This window comes from Mirounga leonina, unplaced genomic scaffold (assembly GCF_011800145.1).
Source record: "Mirounga leonina isolate KUSES-001 unplaced genomic scaffold, KU_Mleo_1.0 Mir_169, whole genome shotgun sequence".
In the NCBI taxonomy this organism is placed as follows: domain Eukaryota; kingdom Metazoa; phylum Chordata; class Mammalia; order Carnivora; family Phocidae; genus Mirounga; species Mirounga leonina.
The window spans coordinates 22,708,884-22,730,053 of NW_023270431.1; the positions used below are offsets into that span (position 1 = coordinate 22,708,884).

The 21,170-nt window shown below is 35.7% G+C and overlaps 1 protein-coding gene across 1 annotated transcript in view; it reads left to right on the forward strand.

Annotated features, from left to right (window-relative positions):
- ZPLD1 (zona pellucida like domain containing 1) overlaps positions 1 to 21,170 on the forward strand; it is a 44,182-nt gene that overhangs the window by 17,093 nt on the left and 5,919 nt on the right. The window contains exons 3-8 of the mRNA XM_035015307.1: positions 773 to 954; positions 2,405 to 2,477; positions 6,885 to 6,982; positions 8,522 to 8,602; positions 18,819 to 18,990; positions 20,232 to 20,340. Of these exons, the coding sequence (XP_034871198.1) occupies positions 773 to 954; positions 2,405 to 2,477; positions 6,885 to 6,982; positions 8,522 to 8,602; positions 18,819 to 18,990; positions 20,232 to 20,340 (715 nt within the window). The remainder of the gene's footprint in view (positions 1 to 772; positions 955 to 2,404; positions 2,478 to 6,884; positions 6,983 to 8,521; positions 8,603 to 18,818; positions 18,991 to 20,231; positions 20,341 to 21,170) is intronic.

Here is a 21,170-nt window from a genome sequence, read left to right on the forward strand (position 1 = left end):
ATGGAGATGAGCACTGCCTATAGGGCAGTCAGGAGCTTTCCTGGGGAACAGGAGATCCAGGGGAGAAGCAGGATATGTCATGGTGAAGTGGGGGAGGAAGGAGGCAGAGGGAGCATGTGCGAAGCCACAAGGGCCTTATGGCTGGGGCATCATTTCTTCTTCTTATTTTTTAAGGATTTTATTTATTTATTTGTCAGAGATAGAGAGACAGGGAGCGCACAAGCAGAAGGAATGGCAGGCAGAGGGAGAAGCAAGCTCCCTGCTGAGCAAGGAGCCTGATGGGGCACTCGATCCCAGGACCCTGGGATCATGACCTGAGCCAAAGGCAGACCGACACTTAACCTACTGAGCCGCCCAGGTGTCCCAATGGTTGGGGTATTATTAGGCAAGAGTATGAGTCTGGAGATACCAAGCCAAAGTGGAAAACAAGATCAGTTTAACAGGGATCTTTTAAGCCAGGCCACAGAATTTGGACCTTACTCGTGAATATTTTTGAATTACTTTTTGTAGCCCTCTGAACATGTAATCCCTCTCCTTTCTTATTTATGAATTATGAATAAAGTGTCTTTGGTGAATATGAAGTTTCCTTTAGTTAAAAGACATATGTAATCACTTATAAATAGCAGTATGTGTATATAATCTCAAAACCATGGCATGTTGTAGTTGAAACAGACCCTAGGAATGATCTGGTCTAATGTTTTATTTTGCATATGAAATGCCTAGATTTACATATATCTATTTAATCATTGAACTTGATCTACTGTTTTAATAGGTATCCACAATTTCTGGAGTCAGTGCTTATGGAAATGCAACTTCAGTACAAATAGGAAATATTTCAGGATACATTGATACTCCAGACCCACCAACAATCATCAGCTATCTACCTGGGCTTCTTTACAAATTTAGTTGTAGTTACCCACTGGAATACCTGGTTAATAATACTCAGCTTGCCTCGTAAGTTCACATTCTATCCTTGCTTTCACATTCTGTCTTCATGTTTGAGTCATTTTTTTATCCTCAAGGGACTTATGAAAATAGCAGGATTTGTTGAGAATAGCCAAACTCAAAGTAATGGGAACCATATTAAGTCTTGTCTTTATCGATCGAGCGATCGATCGATCTGACATTGTTATGACCCATATCAACAGATCAGATATATATATATGGTGTATATATATATATATATATACACACACACATATGTATTTCCCCCCAAATTAAAACTGGCTCAAACTGGTCAGATGTCTAGCTAGGGGTTCTCCTCATGCCCTTTAGAATTGCCCAAGAAGCTAAGAATTCTGGGTGCTGATGTGGTCCAGGAGTGTCCTGTTTCCAGTACATAGACTAGTTACTGCATGTCGAGTCTTGCTTGGCTTCAGTCTCTGCCATAAGCTCTCACTCTTGGACTCTACTGCCTCAGAACCTGGGGACCACATGCCTCTTCTGGGGTGTCAACTGCACAAGTGCCGATGGTTCCCAAAGAGAGGTGACATCACTCAGAGCCAAAGAGCTTCAGATATGGACTGAGGTCATAGCCTTTTGCTTATAGTCATGCATTCATTCATTTTTCCTAAAGCACATACTCCAAGACAGGGTTATGTTCACCTTATAACATAGTCTTCTGGATTTGTCAAATAGTTTTGACAAAATGGATAATTGAGTGAAAACTTTCTCTCCTCAGATCTAGGGTTTGCTATCGCAAAGGTATAGTGATTGTTTAATCTCAGTCATGAGGGAACGTGGAGGCCACATTCTGTTTCAGTTAAAAAAAATGATTACAGCTGATTTTAATGGCACAGTGATGATAAATACCTTGGTAAAAAGCAAGACTTGGAAGACAAGAAAAGAAAAGTTTTGAGTCAAAACGATCCAGGGCTAGAGGGAAGTGAGTCATTAGGGTGTCACAGACTTACTCTGCTGCCCCTCTCTCCCCCAGTAAACACATTCCTAGGCTGCAGTGTACATGGAAAGTCATTCATTTATTCAACAGATACTTATTATACTTCTACCATGTGCCATGCAATGTTCTAGCAGTGAACAAAGTAGAACAAAATCCCTGATCTCATGAAACTTCTCATGGGATTGATGAAAATGTACTTATATCAGATTCAAATTATACTGGAATGACATTTTTCTTTAAACAGTCCCATATATGCAGTGCAAAATGCAAAGATGCCTTTGTAAATAAAAAGATCATAAAGAACAGTCTGTCTTTATTTGGTCTCTCTTGCTTTTTGATTATTTATCTGTTCAGTGATTTAAAGAGTGTGCCTACTCCAGGCCTAGTTAAAAGTATATCAAGCTTACTCAAGAGTTTTAGTGCCTTAAATCCAACATTAATGTATAACTGAAACTTTTAATTTAAAATCTCATCAATGCTTTCCTTTCTCTAAATCTATTTTAGGTCCTCAGCTGCTATTTCTGTGAGAGAGAACAATGGTACATTTGTCAGCACTTTGAACCTGCTCCTTTATAATGTAAGTTGATGGGTGAAGGATGTTATGTTCCCTCTCACTGTTCTGAGGAGCCATTTATGCGGATGGATTTTATATCAAAATCCACCAAAAGCCACATTAACCCTGTTATACTTTGGTAACATTTATCCATCTTTACCAGCATTTTTATACATCTTAGTGATAAAGGTATACTAAAAACTCCGTTACTTCCTAAAAGTTGATAAATGACTTCGATTTTATTTTGTAAATGTGATTCTACATAGTTACTCCAAGTGTCTATCTACATTTATATGTATATATTTATTTGTGTGCATGTGCGTGTAGCCATAGTCAGGGTCAAGATTTTGGAAGTAATATTTTTGTGATAAAAAGATAGGAAAAGTCCAAATGATACTTTTCTTGGTGATGAATGTGTTAATATTTTCAATATGGGTTTTGGCTGATGACAATTATGTCACATTTGAAATAATTTGGGTTGACTACATAGTATTGTCTAAACTCTTGTCATGTAAATATCGACAGTGGCAGCAAGACGTGAAAAATACATGGATTTCTATTTATAACTCTAACATTAATCCCCCAAATGATATTTTCATGTTGATTAAAAGTTTTTATTCATACATTTTAAATGCCTGATTTAAATATCAATTTTTCAATCTATCAACCAACATTTTTGTAAATTATGAATCTGATTTTTACATTATTATTCATGTCATCATGGCACTGAGTTATAATTCATGCAACTGATTTAAAAGTCAGTGCTTTATACTTTGAATATAATGAGCTATAAATATTGTAGTAGGACATTTTCCAAAGGCATTTAAAAAAATCATGTTTATAAGTTTGTAGTCTGACACCACTGAGTTTTAAATAACAAATTAAAATCTGTTGGAATGAAGATTGCCTTTCTGTGATTTCCAGACTTTCCTCTGCAAGAAGAAACTGCCAAGTTACTCGATTCCACAATGCTCGGCAAATATGTGCCAATATTCATTCCCAATATGGCCAGATATTTATTATTGTTTTGAGCAATATTTTTACATTGGAAAATTCCTATCTGTTGATTTATATGTGTAAGCTCCCTGGGGTAGAATTGAGGTGACTGGTTTGGATTCAGTATTATTTGTTATATTTGAATGAAACAAAGATGAAACTTCCTGATCCTAAAAAAGTAAAAAAATATACCCACATGGCATTTAATGACACCATTATTTTTTGTGAAATAAAACTATTCTCTTACTGGAAAAGCAGAAAATAGAAATTTAGATGTGTGGATTTGGGGAGAGCTTTGCTATGAGGGTCTTTCCTTTATCATTAGAAATAGTATTCTCCTGTTGCTAACTAGACATAATCCCTCAAAACTTGCTAGAATCTTAATGCTAAATAAAAGCCTGTAATTTGGTGATAACCTTAAGATTTTAATTCTGTGGTAAAAAGGTTAACCAATTGTTTGATATCAGACTATAAATAAAATAGGTAATGTCAAAACACTTCTCATTTTTTTTTGATGTGTCATGCTTTTTATTTGATAAGACTCAACATCCTGAGAGCTCTGATGGGAACAGGTTCTAAAAATATAATTCAGGGGATGCCTGAGTGGCTCAGTTGTTTAAGCATCTGCCTTCGGCTCAGGTCATGATCCTGCGGTCCTGGGATCCAGCCCAGCATTGGGCTCCCTGCTCAGCAGGGGAGTCTGCTTCTCCCTCTCCCCATCCCTCCTTCCCCCCCCTACTCGTGCTCTCTCTTGCTATCTCTCTCTCTCAAATAAATAAAATATTTTAAAAAATATAATTCAGAAAATAGAATAAACACATCTCATTTTTAACCAGTTTGCAATAAAGGTGTCATTAATGGTTGAATTAAAAAACTAAATTGAATTTTAGAAGTTATTTACTAAACAATTATTTAATGAAATTTAACCATTTCTCCACAAAATGTTTTTTTAATTAATAGACAAACTTTTAGAGCAGTTTTAGGTTTACAGAGAAACTGATCTGAAAATACAGAGATTCCCACAGAACTCCTGTGCCTGTACACAATTTCCTCTATTACTTACACCTTGAATTTTGGGGTATATTTGTTACAGTTGATGAACCCATATATATATTAACTGAAGTCCATAGTTTATATTTGGTTTCACTCTTCATGTATATTTTGTGGATTTTGATGAATGTTGATAACTTGGATCCATCATTACTGTATCATATAGAAGAGCCTCACTGCCCCCAACTACTTTTTTAACATGGCATGGATGTAATATTTTGCCATGATACAGGATATTACCAAACTAGTAGTTTATGCAAGCTTCCAGTTTTAAAGTAAATAAGTCACAAAGGTGGAAAGTATAGCCTAGGGAATACAGTCAATTGTATTGTAATAACAAGGAAAAAAAACTAGTAATTTAGACTAGAAAAAAAAATTGGTTTCCTTTCACTAACTGATCCAAAATCATACTTATTATTTGTTTGGAACACTAACATTTAGTTGTCCATATGTAATTTCATTGCAACATTTCAAAATGAGTATTATTTTATAACCATCACTGGCTGTATCTTCCTATTTCACATGCAGAGTTTTTGACTTTTAGCCCATAGGAATGATGAAAAGTTATATACCTACAACTCTCATTCTTTGGAAAGGAAAAGTTGTACCTAGTTTGCATTCATGCAATTGTTTATATTTATGTATTCTGGAAGTGCAGTAAGTATACTTAGGAAAATTATATTTATAAAAAAGGATGACTTTTATTGACTATGAGATTTCCAAATGTGGATTATTTTAAGTTGGACTGTGGCCTTATTTTTATGTAATATAAATGTATTGGTGTTCTCCTCTGTGGAAATGGAAATGAAGATGACTTTGTGAATTTGAATTGTACCTAAATACTAGTCTCTTCTGAGGAAATACAGAAAGAGTAAATCTGAGATAGTACTACAGTAATTATGAACATTTTTTAAAAGTTGAAGAAAAAAATCTAAAATAAATATAATTGACTTTACAGACAATATTGTCCTAACAAGAATAAAAAAGCAAATATACAAAACAAAGTAAAAAAAAAAACCTTTAGAAGCAATTTTAGGAGGAAAAATGTGATAATTCATGATTAAACCACAGCTGAGTCACATCATTTGCAAATGACTTAGCAGTATGATACTTGTAAAAAAGTAAACATTCTTCTGGACCCTGCTGATGCAAGTATAAGATCTGTATATTTAATGAAGTGGAATACTTGGAGAAGTTTGCAAAGGGAGCCAGAAAGATAAATAAAAATACTACCTATTAGAAATGTTGAAGGAGCTATTATCATATATCACAGAAATAGAGAAAATAAGTACAGCATATAATCCCTCATTTATCTGACTTTATTTGGGAATGAAATGTTCCATACAAGTGCAACTGTTTCAAAAGTAAAGTGTCCAAACCATAATTTTAAAAATTTATAATTTCAAAAATTCAAAATCTGTTGCTTTCTTTCCGGCCTTCTTAAACAGAATATGCTGTGTATTTTGCCTTTGCTTGATGTCTTTGAAATTTCATAATGAACATTAATATTTTTCCTTTGCTGCAAAATAGCACTGTCTTCAGGGTTACTAAATTTGGGGGAAACAGTTTGCTTGCATGCTAAATGATTTGACAGCTTACATTTTTAGAAGTTCTTTTCTTTTCTTCTTTTTTTTTCCCTACAATTTTTTTCTGTTTTTTCTTCATTATCAAATTAAAGCTTTCAGCTCTCAATTTCTAACATATTGATTTAATATTGTAAGTTGGGCAGTGATACAAATAAGCTCTTGAGAATTGTTGTAAAATAAGGGTAAAAAGGTGGAAGTGAAGCCCTGAGACACCCTTCTATAAGTAACTGCCAAGGAATTCGGTGAAGGAACTCCATGGCATGCATTTTGGCAACTTAGAGGACATGTTGGTCTCTTTTTTGGTTTTCAAATACATTTTGGTACTTTCAAATTGCCAGATAAGTGATTTTGGGCAAATGAGAGATTATCAAGAGCATAAAGACCTATAACTCCAATGGCAAAGGGCTTAAACTGAAGTAGATGTAACTTAAAGAAACTGAGTATTAGCCACTAAGTAATTTAAGTAAATGAAGTATTAATTTAAATAAACTCTATTGACAATTGATTATTAAACAAGTTAAGTATTAACTACTGACTATTAACCATTGAATGCAATTTAAATATACAGAACATTAACAATAATATATGATAAGCCATGGAAACAAAAAGATTTATGCATGGAAATGAATTTGTTACTGGATATAGTTTAAGAACAGTTCTGCTGAGAAACTAAAGGATTAACTAGATCCTCTTTGGGGTTGATTCTGTATATTTATGTTGATTTGCTCCCTTTTTTATATGACGTTATTGTTTTAAGTGGGACAATGACAGATTAATTGCTCATTTTTTTCATCATTAGGATTCAACCTACAGTCAGCAGTTAATTATCCCAAGTATCGGATTACCTTTGAAAACCAAAGTATTTGCAGCTGTACAAGCCACTAATCTGGATGGCAGGTATTTTCAAACTCTTTTTTTTTTTCTGTTGGTTAAAACATTTTGACTACGGAAAGCCTCATGAATCATAAAAATAGTACATTCATTTTTAATTTAAAAAATACTGTCATTGTCACACCATTTAGGAATGCTAATAAGTAGAAATAACAAATTACAAAGATTAGGGAGTGACACTTTGTGTCATTAATTGGAAAATAACAAGTCTTCCCATAAAGAGGGAGGGAGAATTACTGGAAGTGGCAGATCTTCTGGGATACCACAATGTTTTCGTCTTTCATCTGAAAGATGATGAATCAGATGTAGTCATTTTGTGAACATTGATGATTTGTGCACTTTTTTATGTGTATGTTATTATTCAATGCAAATTTATTAAAAAAACAAGAGGACTCTCCTCATAGTGATCTGGGCCAAAATTATATAAAATGAACTTCAGAAACATCTCCGTAAGAAACCCCAAACTGATCAAGTTTCATATAATCAAGTTTCATATGATCACGTTTTAGATAATCCAGAATGATCAAAATTGAAAGGGAATTCACAAGCTGAAGATCCAATCCAATATTATTATAAAGATCCAATCACATATTATTACATAAACTTTGCATCCTGAAGAGTATTCTCCAGTATACTCTGGAAATTTAGTTCTTTACCTTCTCCCTTTCTTTCTTAGTATTGCTATTCTTGGATATATATGATTCTTTAAAATTATCTTATCAAATGCAGGATTTAAAAAAATTATTGTCATTTACTTCCTATAGACTAGTCATTTTTATAACACCGGGGTTAGAATGAAATAATGTAGGCACAGTATGGCCTTGTGGAGGAAGGCTGTGTATTTGCCTCATGGTTTTCTTTTACCTAAAACAGCGTCTATCATGGACTCCCACTCTCACCACCACTGATTCTGGCATAATTTTCAGTGTATAATTTATGCACCAAACTTCTTGCTGTATGTGGCATTGTAATATCTTCTGTCATTTTTTTTTTTTAAAGATTTTATTTATTTATTTGAGAGACAGAGAGCTCATGAGAGGGGGGAGGGTCAGAGGGAGAAGCAGACTCCCCGCCGGGCAGGGAGCCCGATGCGGGACTCAATCCCGGGACTCCAGGATCATGACCTGAGCCGAAGGCAGTCGCTTAACCAACTGAGCCACCCAGGCGCCCTATCTTCTGTCATTTTTAGAGATAGTAACTTCTGGAAACAAAAGGCTGTTGTTCATAGTGAATATAGAAGCATCTCTGTAGCTCACTTCCGGCTTTTGTTTCTTCAGACTTTGAACAGCTATCATGTACACAATTTTTTTGTGTATGTGATATTAGCCTTAACCCCACTTGATGTCAGATCGCAATTTGCTGCAGATTTTTAAACACCTTGAGCTTAGGAGAACATTTTAAAACAAGAAGCCTCTGAAATAACCAACAAAAATATAGTCCTATCCTGTGGGGGTAAGATGTTTGTCAATATTTACTTCCCTTGGATTAGTAACTAATACTCAAAAGGAAATTCTGACTCTGGATTATGCTTACCTCTTTCTGCAGATGGAATGTCTTAATGGATTATTGCTACACAACCCCATCAGGGAACCCAAATGATGATATTCGATATGATCTCTTCCTTAGGTAAGTCTTGTATTGATAGCAAAGACCCAATTGTAGATAATTGAAATTAAAACTCCAAGTTACATAAACAAATTGTAGGACACTTCTGTAGCCTTTAACTTTAAAGTTTTACATTGTGAGCTTTTAGTCCTTACAAAGCTGGAAGTAAAACAGTTGAGAAGAGTTTTCAACACAAAATGCTGATAAAGCTATTGTTGAATGAGAATTGCAAGTAAGTTAGGTGCATCAAAGATGTTTTATTCATGTTTGGGACATATGGGAATATTTCACTGTCTTAGAAAAAGCATGGTTAGGATATTATTGGCAGTCAGAGAAAGGCAGTGGGAGGTACTATTTATTCGCAGCTAGATTCTCATTGTATGTCAGGGAGAGTAAAATTAAAGTAATGGTCTGGATAATTTAGACCCCCAAATGCTTTTCTTCATTTATCAGTATTTAATATGAAAGTATGATATAGCCTACTACTCCTTTTTTATCAGAGCCAATAACTTCAACTTCATTCTCCAATAGACAATGATAGAGTGAATGTAATCTACATTTAGGGAAAGGGGACATTGATCATAAAAACATTCAATCATCCCAGTTTCCTTTCAGCATTTTTATCTGACAGCAGAGAAGACTTGAGATTCAAGCAATGGCTTCTACTCATGCTTATAAAATGCAGCTGGCTCAGATCACTGCTGCTTATTGACACACGATGGGAGCAATATGATGGGAAACCAAAAGAATATGTTTTATTGGCTAATCAAGGTTAAGATGATGGTCAGAGGCAAGGTCAAACTGATATTCTTATATCCTATTGCTGTAAGTGTTAATTTGGGCAACATTTTTGGGAAAAAAATGTTAATATGTATCAAAAGCCTTAAAAAATTCCATATTCTTTGATGCTACACCCACAAATTTGGAAGAATATTCTAAAATATTTATGATTTCTGATCTATCATTGATATTTAAAATACTAAAACTTGGGAACAAACTGGATGTTCAGCAGTGAGGAAATGGCTAGGTGAATTATGGAGAACTAGTGATTTGGGAGCTCATACAGGCACTAAATTATATAAAGCTATTTATAAAACAGAAAAAAAAGATTGGTTCTATTTTATCTTCTACCTTTCTGTCTTCTTGGTATTTTTATCCTTGGAAATATGTGATTCCTTAAAATTTAAGTGATTTGAAATATGAAGTGAAAGAATCAGCATATATAATTGTATGCACAATGAACCTCATTTGTATAATATATGATAGACTGTAAGGAAATACATCAACAGGCTGACAGTGGTTATTTATGCATGGTAAGATTGTGGACCATTTTGTTTTGATGTTTTTCTTATTTTCCAAAATTTCTATAATGATCACATGCTGATAATCTGGAATATGATCATCAGACTTCTAGTATGACTATGGTTTAGGGCTGAATCTCTTTGGTGTTCTTATTAGAACTACAGAGAGTGAAATGAGTAACTAAATCAGTTTCTCAAATGTCAGTGTTAGTGAAAGTAGGTGAAAAAGAAAACTGAGAAATCCCCAAATATGTGTTTGTGTTGATAAAAATAATTAAGATCAAGAGCAAATGGTGCAGAGGGAGGCCTGCAGGAAGCAGTGTGGGGAGAGGTGGCAGGAGAAGCAGGGAAGAAAAGTCAATGTTGAGGCGTCCCGGTGGTAGCAGATTTCAGAAACAGCCAGGAGAGATGCACACCCAGAAGGAGAGGGTACCACTCTGAGTGGGAGTTGCCAGGAACAGGGCCGAAAACCAACAAGCCAACAGCCCTGGAGAATGTGGAGAATGAAGGGATAGAGAATGACCAGAGCCTCAGAAGTGGCAGAACTCAGAAAGTGCCAGGAAAAGTATACCTTCTAAAAAGTGAAGGATTCACCTGGGAAGACAAGGGCCTTGGTGGAAAAGGCTTGTAAGTGAAGCTGAGGAACATGGAGCTGATAGTAGAACTTTTGAACATCTTTAGGTTCAGAGAGGCAAGGAAAACTCAACTATACAATTAGTGCACATTAAATGGAAACTTGTCTGTCCCTCTAAAACAAAGGCAAGGTAACCTTGAGTTGAGGAAATCCTTGAGGAAGGTCATTACTGTTCCACATTGCCCAAAGAGTCCTCAGAAAAGGACAAGTCTAGGGAAATCCAACTCTTTCAAATGTGAATGTTAAGCAATGAAGATACTGCTTACAGTGTTCCAGTGTACTACACAAGAAATGTAAAAAATAGCTGAGAAAAAAAAATTTAAAGATAAATTAAACTCACTGGAAAAGGTTGCTATGAAACAGATAAGATTTGCAATTAAACATTGCAACATTAATTTTTTTACTGAAAAGTAACCATAAAGCAACAAAAGCAAAATTAAACAAATGGGATTATATCAAGCTAAAATCTTCTGCACAGCAAAGGAAATCATCAACAAAATGAAAAGGCAATCTACTAAATAGAAAATACTTACAAAACATATATCTGATGAGAGGCTAATATCTAAAATATATAAAGGAACACCTGGGTGACTCAGTTGGTTAAGTGTCCAATTCTCAATACCAGTTCAGGTCATGATCTCAGGGTTGTGAGATTGAAACTGGAGTCGGGCTCTGTGCTCAGTAGGGAGTCTGCTTGAGATTCTCTCTCTTTGTCTCCCTCTGCCCCCCTTCAAGTAAATAAATAAATCTTAAAAAAATAAAATATATAAAGCACTCCTATAACTCAACAGTAAAAAAACAATCTCATCAAAAAATGGGCAGAAGATATGAATAGATATTTTCTAAAGAAGACATAGAGATGGCCAACTGGTACCTGAAAGCTGTTCAACACCATCAATCATCAAAGAAATGCAAACAAATACTAAATAGAGATATCACCTCACACCTGTTAGAATGGCTACATCAAAAAGATAAGAAATCACAAGTGTTGGTGAGGATGTGGAGCAAAGGGAACCCTTGTGCACTGTTGGTGGGAATGTAAATTGGTACAGCCACTATGGAAAACACTATGGAGGTTCCTCAAAAAATTAAAAATAGAATCACTATTTGATCCAGCAATTCCACTCTTGTGTACTTATGCAAGAAAATGAAAACACTAACTCAAAAAGATATATGCACCTCCATGCTCATTGCAGCATTATTTAAAATAGCCAAAACATGGAAACAACTTAAGTGTCCATTGATTGATAACTGGATAAAGAAATTGTGAATGGATATCATGGGAAAAAAAAAAAAAAAAACCTCTCATAGTTATCATAGATACAGAGAACAGATTAGTGGTTGCCAGACACAGAGACTTGGGGGTGAGAGAGATGGATGAAGGAAGTCAAAGGTTAAAAAAAAGAAAAGAAAAGGAATTGAAACAACAGAGAAGAGAAGGACAATAGGGGAAGGAAAGAAAGAATAAGGAGGCAAGGCAAAAATTGTCAAGGGTGAAGAGAGGAGACAAGGGCAAGGAAAGTAATGGAAGGAAAGGGAAGGAAAGAGAAGGTAAATAAACAAGAAAAAAGAAAAATTGGTATCCTTCTTTGTAGTAAAAATAAATGACCTGAAAACATTCCTGGGAAGATTGAGTAGATAGAGTTTTGCCTATTCCTCCTGCTAAGTACAAAAAAATCCCTTAATATTATATACAAAATAAATATAAAAAGATAAAAAGATGGAGATCAGGTTCAACCAGCTAGGTACTTTGAGATCTGATGAATGATATTGTGGTGAGTTCCCTGGGTTTTCTTTTAGTCTCATATATTCCAGACTTAGAGCTGAAGAAGTTAGTAACTCAAAATACTAGGGGGCACAGATATATATAAATAAATGAATGGGTGATAAGCCTGTCCAAATGAATGAATGAATGATGATAAAGCCTGTCCTCTCAAGCCAAAGTAAAACAGAAAACTTACACAATAATTGTGCTACTCTGGTTTAATACCACAAAATAAAACCACAAAATAAACTGTGGCTTCATTCCCACCCAGGCCAACAAAGACTGAGTGGACAGCCAAATTTCCATCCTTGTCTGGCTATAACAAGGTATCCCAATCTCCCCTATGGGATGATTTCAGAGAAGGCGAGTGGGGATTCTGTACTTCTACTCTCACCTGGCAATAGTGAAATACCCTTATATGCCCCATTGGGTTGATGTCAAAGGAGTCCCAGTGGAGAGTCAGGCATTTACTATTACATACAAGACCATAGTCCTTGGGGTGTTGGTGGAAGGCCACTCCTACCCCAGCTAGTCAAGGAGATATTAGTGGGTGCCTAATGGGGAGTAGAAACTCCCACCCTACCCAGCATTAACAAGATCCCCACTCGTTGGGGGTCAAGAAAGTCCAAGGAGTCTGGGTTTCTACTCCTATTTGGCAATAATGACAGCATCCCTCCTTCCCTGATGAAGTGTTGGCAAAGGAAGCCAGCTAAAATACAAGGTTTATATAAGATCCTGAGTCTCATAAAATAGTGGTCCAAATGTCCTAGGTTCAGTAAAAATCACTTGTCACAACAACAATCAGGAAGATCTCAAAATGAATGGAAAAAGGACAAAAATAAATGTGACAGGGAGTTTAGAATTATCTAAAAAAAGATTTTAAAGCAGTCATCATAAAAAGTTTTAACAGGCAATAGAAAACATCCTTATAACAAATGAAAAAATAGAAAGCCTTAACAATGAAATGGGAAGTCTCTGAACAGAAATGGAAGACATAAAGAAGAAACAAATGGAAAATTTAGTACTTAAAAATACAATAATAAACAGGAAAATGAAATATGTAACTACCCTACAATCTAGCAATTGCATTCCTGGACATTTTTCTCAGTGATTATGAGGTTTATGTAAGAGACTCACACAAAAAAATGTGTACACAAATATTAATGATAACTTTATTTGCAATAGCCAAAAACTGGAAAAAAATGGATATTCTTCAATAGGTAAATAATTTAACTGTGGTATATCCATGGCATGAAATACTACTCCTAAATAAAAAAGAATGGATTATGATACACATAACATAGATGTATCTCTAGATAATTACAGAGTAAAAAAATCAGATCCCAGAAAGGTTACATATTGCATGATTCCATTTATATAGCACTTTGAAAAGATGAAATTTTATTAGGAAGGTTATTCTAATGTCTAAATGAAGTTCTCTTAAAAGAAAAATCATAGTGATGGCATGGTCCCTGGGTGGCTCAGTTGACTGGTTAAGCATCCACCTCTTGATTTCGGCTCAGGTCATGATCTCAGGGTCATGGGATCAAGCCCTGCTTTGGTCTCCACACTCAGCAGGGAGTCTGCTTGAGATTCTCTCTCTCCCTCTCCCTCTGTCCCTTCCCCCACTTGTGTGCACTCTCTCTCTCTGTCAAATAAATAAATAAATCTTTAAAAAAAATTGTAGTCATAGTGATAGAATTATAAGAACTCAGGTAGGAAAGGATAGGACAGTAAAAGGGAAGGCTACAAGAATGAGAAAGGGGAAATGAAGGGGGGGAAATCGGAGGGGGGAGATGAACCATGAGAGACTATGGACTCTGAGAAACAAACTGAGGGTTCTAGAGGGGAGGGGGGTGAGGGGAGGGGTTAGCCTGGTGATGGGTATTAAAGAGGGCACGTACTGCATGGAGCACTGGATGTTATATGCAAACAATGAATCATGGAACACTACATCAAAAACTAATGAATGTAATGTATGGTGATTAACATAACATAATAAAAAATACTTATTAATTACTAAACTGAGATTGTGCTGATAGATATTTTTACTAAAATTGAATATGAAAATTTTGAGTATAAATGCATATTGTTGAAAGTAAAGCATGTTATATTTAATATACACATACATATGATACTATGATAAAAACGTAAGTCTATGGGGATTAAGGAGTGTATTTCTTGTGATGAGCACCAGGTGATGTATGGAATTGTTAAATCACTATATTGTACACCTGAAACTAATCTAACACTGTATGTTAAATGGAATTTAAAATTAAATATAATTTTAAAAAAAGAATGAGAAAGGGGAACTGGAAGAATTTAAGATGGAATAGGAAAAAAATGTGTTACAGAAACATTTCTGTAAAACAGGAGGAAGACACAGTTAGGTGTTCTACGGAAAATAGACACAGCAGAAAGCACAGTATGGGACAGAGAAAATAAAACTTGGAAGATGCAAATAAAAAGAAACAAATATAAAGGAAAAGATAAAAAGGATTAGAGTAGAAAGGATAGAAATAAAATGTAGGCCAAGGGAATCCAATACATGTCTAATATACATAATTGGAATTCCCCCTTCCCTACAAAGAATCCAAAATAATAGAACAAGCAATTAAAAATATATTCCAGGAATACTTCCCTAAATTGAAGGAAGACTTACATCAACATAAAGAAAGGATGCCCTGGATGAAAGCAAAGGTTTCATCAAGTGAAAACAAGGGGAACTATAAAAAGACATAGTCAGAAATATAATAAAAATGGGAGACTTTAATTCCCCTCTCTCAGGAAACTCAGATCTGGTAGCCAACAATTAGGTAAGGGTATAGAAGATCTGAATGATATAGTCAGTGAGCTATATATTAATAGCTGACAATGCTTAACAATATGAAAACAGAAAGTCACCACTATGTAGAAGTTTAAAACACTTAAATAACACTTGGATCAGAATTGGAAATATGAACCAAAATTTTGCAATAAATAAAGTTCTTTGAAAAAACAAATAGAGAATCACAGGTTAACCTAATCAAGAAAAGGGAAGAACAAATCCACAAAATACCCCAAAACATGGAAATGGCCCTACCAGATATTATACTTCGTTCTAAAATTATTAAAGGAATGTGATTATGCAAGATTAGCCACATAGACAAAGATTAGAATAGTGAGTTGAGAAATAGATCCAAAACATATGGGAATTTACGATATGATAGACTGTGCTATCATGAATCAGTAGAATAAACAGAGATTTTAAAAATAGTGTTGGACAGTGCATAACCATGAGGAAAATATTGTCCTGGATCTATAGTTCATTTAATATACCATAATAAACTTTAAATAGATTATTAATTTAAATGCAAAAACTACAGCTTTAAAAGTGGCAGAAGAAACCATATTAACATAAGAAATATTTTTAAAACTTTGGAGTAAGAATGATCCATCTTTGGTCCAAATACAGACAGACCTTGGAGATATTGTGGGTTTGGTTCCAGACCACTCCGGTAAAGCACATTTCAATACAATGAGTCAATTGAATTTTTTGATTTTGCAGGGGATATAAAGTTATGTTTAAATTATACTGTAGTCTATTAAGTGTGCAATAGCATTGTGCCTAAAAAACAATGTACATACCTTCATTAAAATACACTTTATTGCTAAAAAAGGCTAACCATCATCTGAGCTTTCAGCGAGTTATAATATTTTTGCTGGTGGAAAGTCTTGCCTCAATGTTGATGGCTGCTGACTGACCAGGATGGTTTCTGAAGGCTGGGATTACTGTGGCAATTTCTTAAAATAAGACAACAATGAAGTTTGCCACATTGGTTGACTGTTCCTTTCACTAACGATTTCTCTGTAGTATGCAGTGCTGTTTGATTTTATCCACATTTTACCCACAGTAGAACTTCTTTGAAAACTGGAGTCAATCATCTCAAACCCTGCTGTTTTAACAACTGTTTTTATATGAAATCCTTTGTTGTCATTTCAATAATCTTCACAGCATCTTCACCGGGAGTAGATTCCATATTAAGAAACCACGCTCTTTGCCCATCCATAAGAAATATCTCATTTGTTAAAGTTTTATCATGGGATTGCAGTAATTCAGTCACATTTTCACACTTCACTTCTAATTGCTAGTTCTCTTGCTATTTTCCCCACATCTGCAATTACTTTCTCCATAGAAGTCTTGAACCCCTCCAAGTCATCCATGAAGCTTGGGGTCAACTTCTTCCAAAGTCCAGTCATTTGATAATTTGACCTTCTTCATGGCATCTAGAATGGTGAATCCTTTCCAGGTTTTCAATTAACTTTGCCCAGATCCATCAAAGGAATCACTATCAATGGCACCTATAGCCTTACAAAATGTATTTCTTAAATAATAAGACTTGAAGTCAAAATTATTCCTTGATCCTTGGGTTGCAGAATGGACATCGTGTGAACTTGCTGGGTAACCTGCTGCAGCTTCTACATCAGCACTTGCTGCTTCACCTTCTACTTTGATGTTATGGAGACGGCTTCTTTCTTTAAACCTCATGAACCAACCTCTGCGAGTTTCAAACTTTTCTTCTGTAGCTTCCTCATCTCCCTCAGCTTTCCTAGAACTGAAGAGATTTAGGGCTTTGTTCTGGATTAGCTTTTGGTTTAAGGGAATGTTTTGGCTAGTTTGATCTGCTCTCCAGACTGCTAAGACTTTTTTCATATCAGTTATAAGGCTGTTTCACTTATCATTCGTGTCTTCACTGGAATAGCCCTTTTAATTTCCTTCAAGAACTTTTCCTTTGCTTTCACAACTTGGCTAACTGGTGCAGGAGGCCTAGTTTTCAGCCTGTCTCAGCTTTCAACATGCCTTCCTCACTAAGCTTAATTGTTTCTAGCTTTGATTTAAAATGAGAGATGTGTGACTCTTCTTTTCACTTGAACAATTAGAGGCCATTGTAGGGCTATTAAATGGCCTAATTTCAAAATTATTGCATCTCAGAGAATAGGAAGGCCTGAGGAGAGAAAAAGACATGGGGGAACATCTGGTTGGTGGAACAGTCAGAACACACATTTATCAGTTAACTTCACTGTCTTACAGGGGCATAGTTTGGGGGGATGCAAATTACAATAGCAACATTAAACATCACTGATCACAGATCACCATAACAAATATAATAATAATGAAAAAGTTTAAAATATTGTGAGAATTACCAAAATGTGACACAGAGACAGGAAGTAAGCAAATGCTGTTGCAAAAATGGTGCCACTAGACTTGCTCGAGGCAGGGTTGCCACCAACCTTCAATTTGTAAAAATCACAATCTCTGCAAGCACAATAAAGTAAAGCACAATGAAACAAGATATGACTTACTAAAAGCCATATGATGAAATATTGAAAATTTAACATAAAAATAAAGCTCCTGTGTATGTATGAACACACACACAAGCACACTCAAGAAATGTCCAAAGCTAAGCAACAAAGTAAAATAATTTGCAACTTATATAACAAACAAGGGACTAGGACTAGTATTCCTAGCACATAAAGAACCTGTAGGAATCAGAAGGAAAAAGCCAACAACAAAATAGAAATTTAGGCAAAGGACATAAACAATTTTCAGATAAAGAGATACAGATGGCTCTAATGTATATGAAAAGACGCACATAGTCATTTCCACTGACAAAAATGCAAATTAAAATTATATGGTGACAGTTTATTTTTCCTACCCAATAGTGAACAATCCATTTTTTTTTTCCATACACTTCGTTGATGTAGCTCTGGGATAAATAAGGATTTTTTTCAAACATTACTGGGGGAGTACAAAATGCAACAATATTTATAGAGGGCAATGTGGCAAAATCTATTAAATGATATTGTACAGATAACTGCATATGTTCAAAATAATGTATTATAAGGCTATTCATATTACTTTGTAAAAAGCAGATTTAAAACAATGCAAAGGTACGTAAGTAGGGACCTGATTAAGTAAACACTGGTGTATGTGTGTGATGGAATACTGCATAGTATGCAAAAAGAATGAGGTGGCTTGCTAAATACTCATATGGAAAGATCCCTAAAATACCTTGCTAAATTTTTTAAAAGGCAAGGGACAAAACAATGTAGATAGTGTGCTATTGTTTTTTTTTAAGGAGGAAACAATAAGAATTCATTGCTTCAGCTTCTCTATGTATATACCCTGGCAGGATGCAGTAGCAAGTGAGGTCACCTCTGGCAGATCTGAATGTGGAGGTGGAATGGTGCAGACAAGGGCAATGATGGGAGGGAGACTTTGCACTACATATATTTCATACTGTTTGGATTTTTGAACCTTATGAAAGCATAATCCCTCTAAAATTTGATGGTACTATTATAATCAGAAATTGATCTGTTTAAACTTTACTATCTAGGTCACTTTTGTCGTATTTGTTGAGTTAGCTTATGCTCTTATTAAATGTCTGTAACATGGCATGATTTTGTTAGGTCTTAATACTGCAGAAATTAGTTTACAATTTCCAGTGGGCTGGTAATCTCCAGTAACATCCTGTTTTCACATTCCCTAAAATGTAGCTGTGACAAAGATCCTCAGACCACCATCATTGAAAATGGCAGAAGCCAGCAGGGCCGGTTTTCCTTTGAAGTGTTCCGATTTGTGAAACACAAGAATCAGAAAATGTCCACCGTCTTCCTGCACTGTGTTACCAAGCTCTGCAGAGCTGATGACTGCCCCTTCCTTATGCCTGTATGTTTTTAGCAACTTTATTCTAAATTGTCAAATTGATCTAAGCTGAAAGGTTATCCAGTGTTAGGGACTAATTTCTGTATAGAAAGTGAATATGCATCAGGCCAAGCAGTTTGAGGTAGGGTTTATTTATTTATTCATGCAGTAGAGATCTGTTGAATGCCTACTTTGTGCCAAGCATAATATTGGGAAAACAGACATGTGTGCATAAATTCTGAACTCATTTAGCTGATCTTTGAGGACCATGAGACAGTCATGGAAGAAAATAAGACAAAAATGTTATGGTACAGACACATGCATGGGTTGTTGTAAGAGGCAGTATTCACCATTGTGAGAGAGCAAGAACAGGGGAGATTGGGAGTTTGATGGAAGACATGAAACCCGGGGTGTGACTTTGAAGATGGATGAACCCCAAGGGGACAAAATCAAGAGTGTGAGAGAAACCCCATTCCAAAGGCTGACCAAATTCACAGACACATAAGACAGAGTAACCAGGGAACTACCAGACCTTCAGTAAGGTTATGGGACAGAGTAGAGGATGATTGGAAAACCTAGGGAGGGGGTAGGGCCAGCTCTAGAAAGGTAGATTTGGGACTGATAGCCCAGGAATCCCTTGGATTACAAGTTAGAAGTTATAAAATAGGTGTGGATCTGAATTGCATACAGCCATCATATTAATCAATTTCCTAGTGAATAAAAAAAGATATCTATTTCTGACAGTCTCCCTAAGGTCATATCAATATTATCCTGAGAAAAATGAAGGCACATTTTAAAATTTGAAATAGCTTTCATACGTTTTTATTTATGCTCAAATTCATGCATTTCTTCACAACAATTGATTACTTTAGTCCTAACTAGCTATATCAGATGGGGTTAAATGGCGAGTCCACATTACCTTGACTCTGCGCTGACCAAAATTTCAGGAAAAGATTTATTAAAGTCTTGAGAGAAATAAAAGTAGAAAAGTTTGATAAACACAGCTCTTTTTCAGGAGAACCATTGAGCTATGTAAATTAATGAGGCAAAGCACAATTATAACGGGAGGAAATAAGAAATGTGACCCAAGCCAGAATAAGAAACACTGTAGCAGTTATATGCAGAGTAATTAAATAAATGCACAGAAGTAAATGAATAAAATTAAACATGTGGTATCTCTTCCAAAAGAATCTGCTTTCCAAATGGCCATAAAGAACCAATTTTGTGCCGGTGTGGAATTTCATTTGTTTTCATTAACACCTCAGGTTTGCAGCCACAGAGAAAGGAGAGATGCGGGGAGGAGGACCACTTGGAGTCCCCGGAGCACGTCCGGAAACGCCATCCTCTCTGCTGGTCCCATCATTACTCGGAGTGGTAGGAACATTCCTCCTTTTGTGTGTAGTAATAGATTGTTCCAAAATGGCTTATTACTTGGCTTCTAAGGAGAACTCAAAGTGGGTTCTAAACAGCACTAATTAACTGTGAAACAAGATAAACTGCTAAGCAACTTTAATTTCACAGTAGTTTCCTGTTTACTCAACTTTCACACAAAGGGCAATGTTGTCTTTACAGTAGTTCCCTTTTTGCACATGCGCACACACACACACACAAGTATACAAATATACCGTGCTGGACATGTTTCACTCTCCGTTTTCCCTGCCCTGCTCTCTGCCCCTGAAGACTGGCCTGTGTGAACTGCCCCCGTCCACTGCTTTGCCATCCAGCGTTTGGTTGGGTTTGGCCAGTAGGTGGTGCTATCAGAGGATGGAAAGTGAAGTTCACAGGGTTCCTCCCAGACAACTTTTCCCACAGAGCCAGAAACCTTCCTGTAGCCCAGGGAACTTGACTTTCTCTGTGAATTCCCTATATCTTTATAAATAGTCCTATTAAACTTTTCTTAAAATGCCCAGTTTGAGTACCATTTGTTTCTTCTCAGGATCCTGGATATTACATACCCCTTCCAGTCATGGTCATGGATATAGTAGACACGACTGCTTATACACATATATTCTCGTATATACAAATATTTGTGCATGCATGTACATGTGCACACACTCTCCAAAGGGCTATTGCTTTATATCAGTGTGAACCCGGAGACATTCAGAATCAACTGGGTACAACAGACAGGCAGGGTAAACAACACAAAGTTAAGTCAGAAAAACTGGTTCTAGCTCCAGCTTTTGTCTAAACAAGCTACATGACAT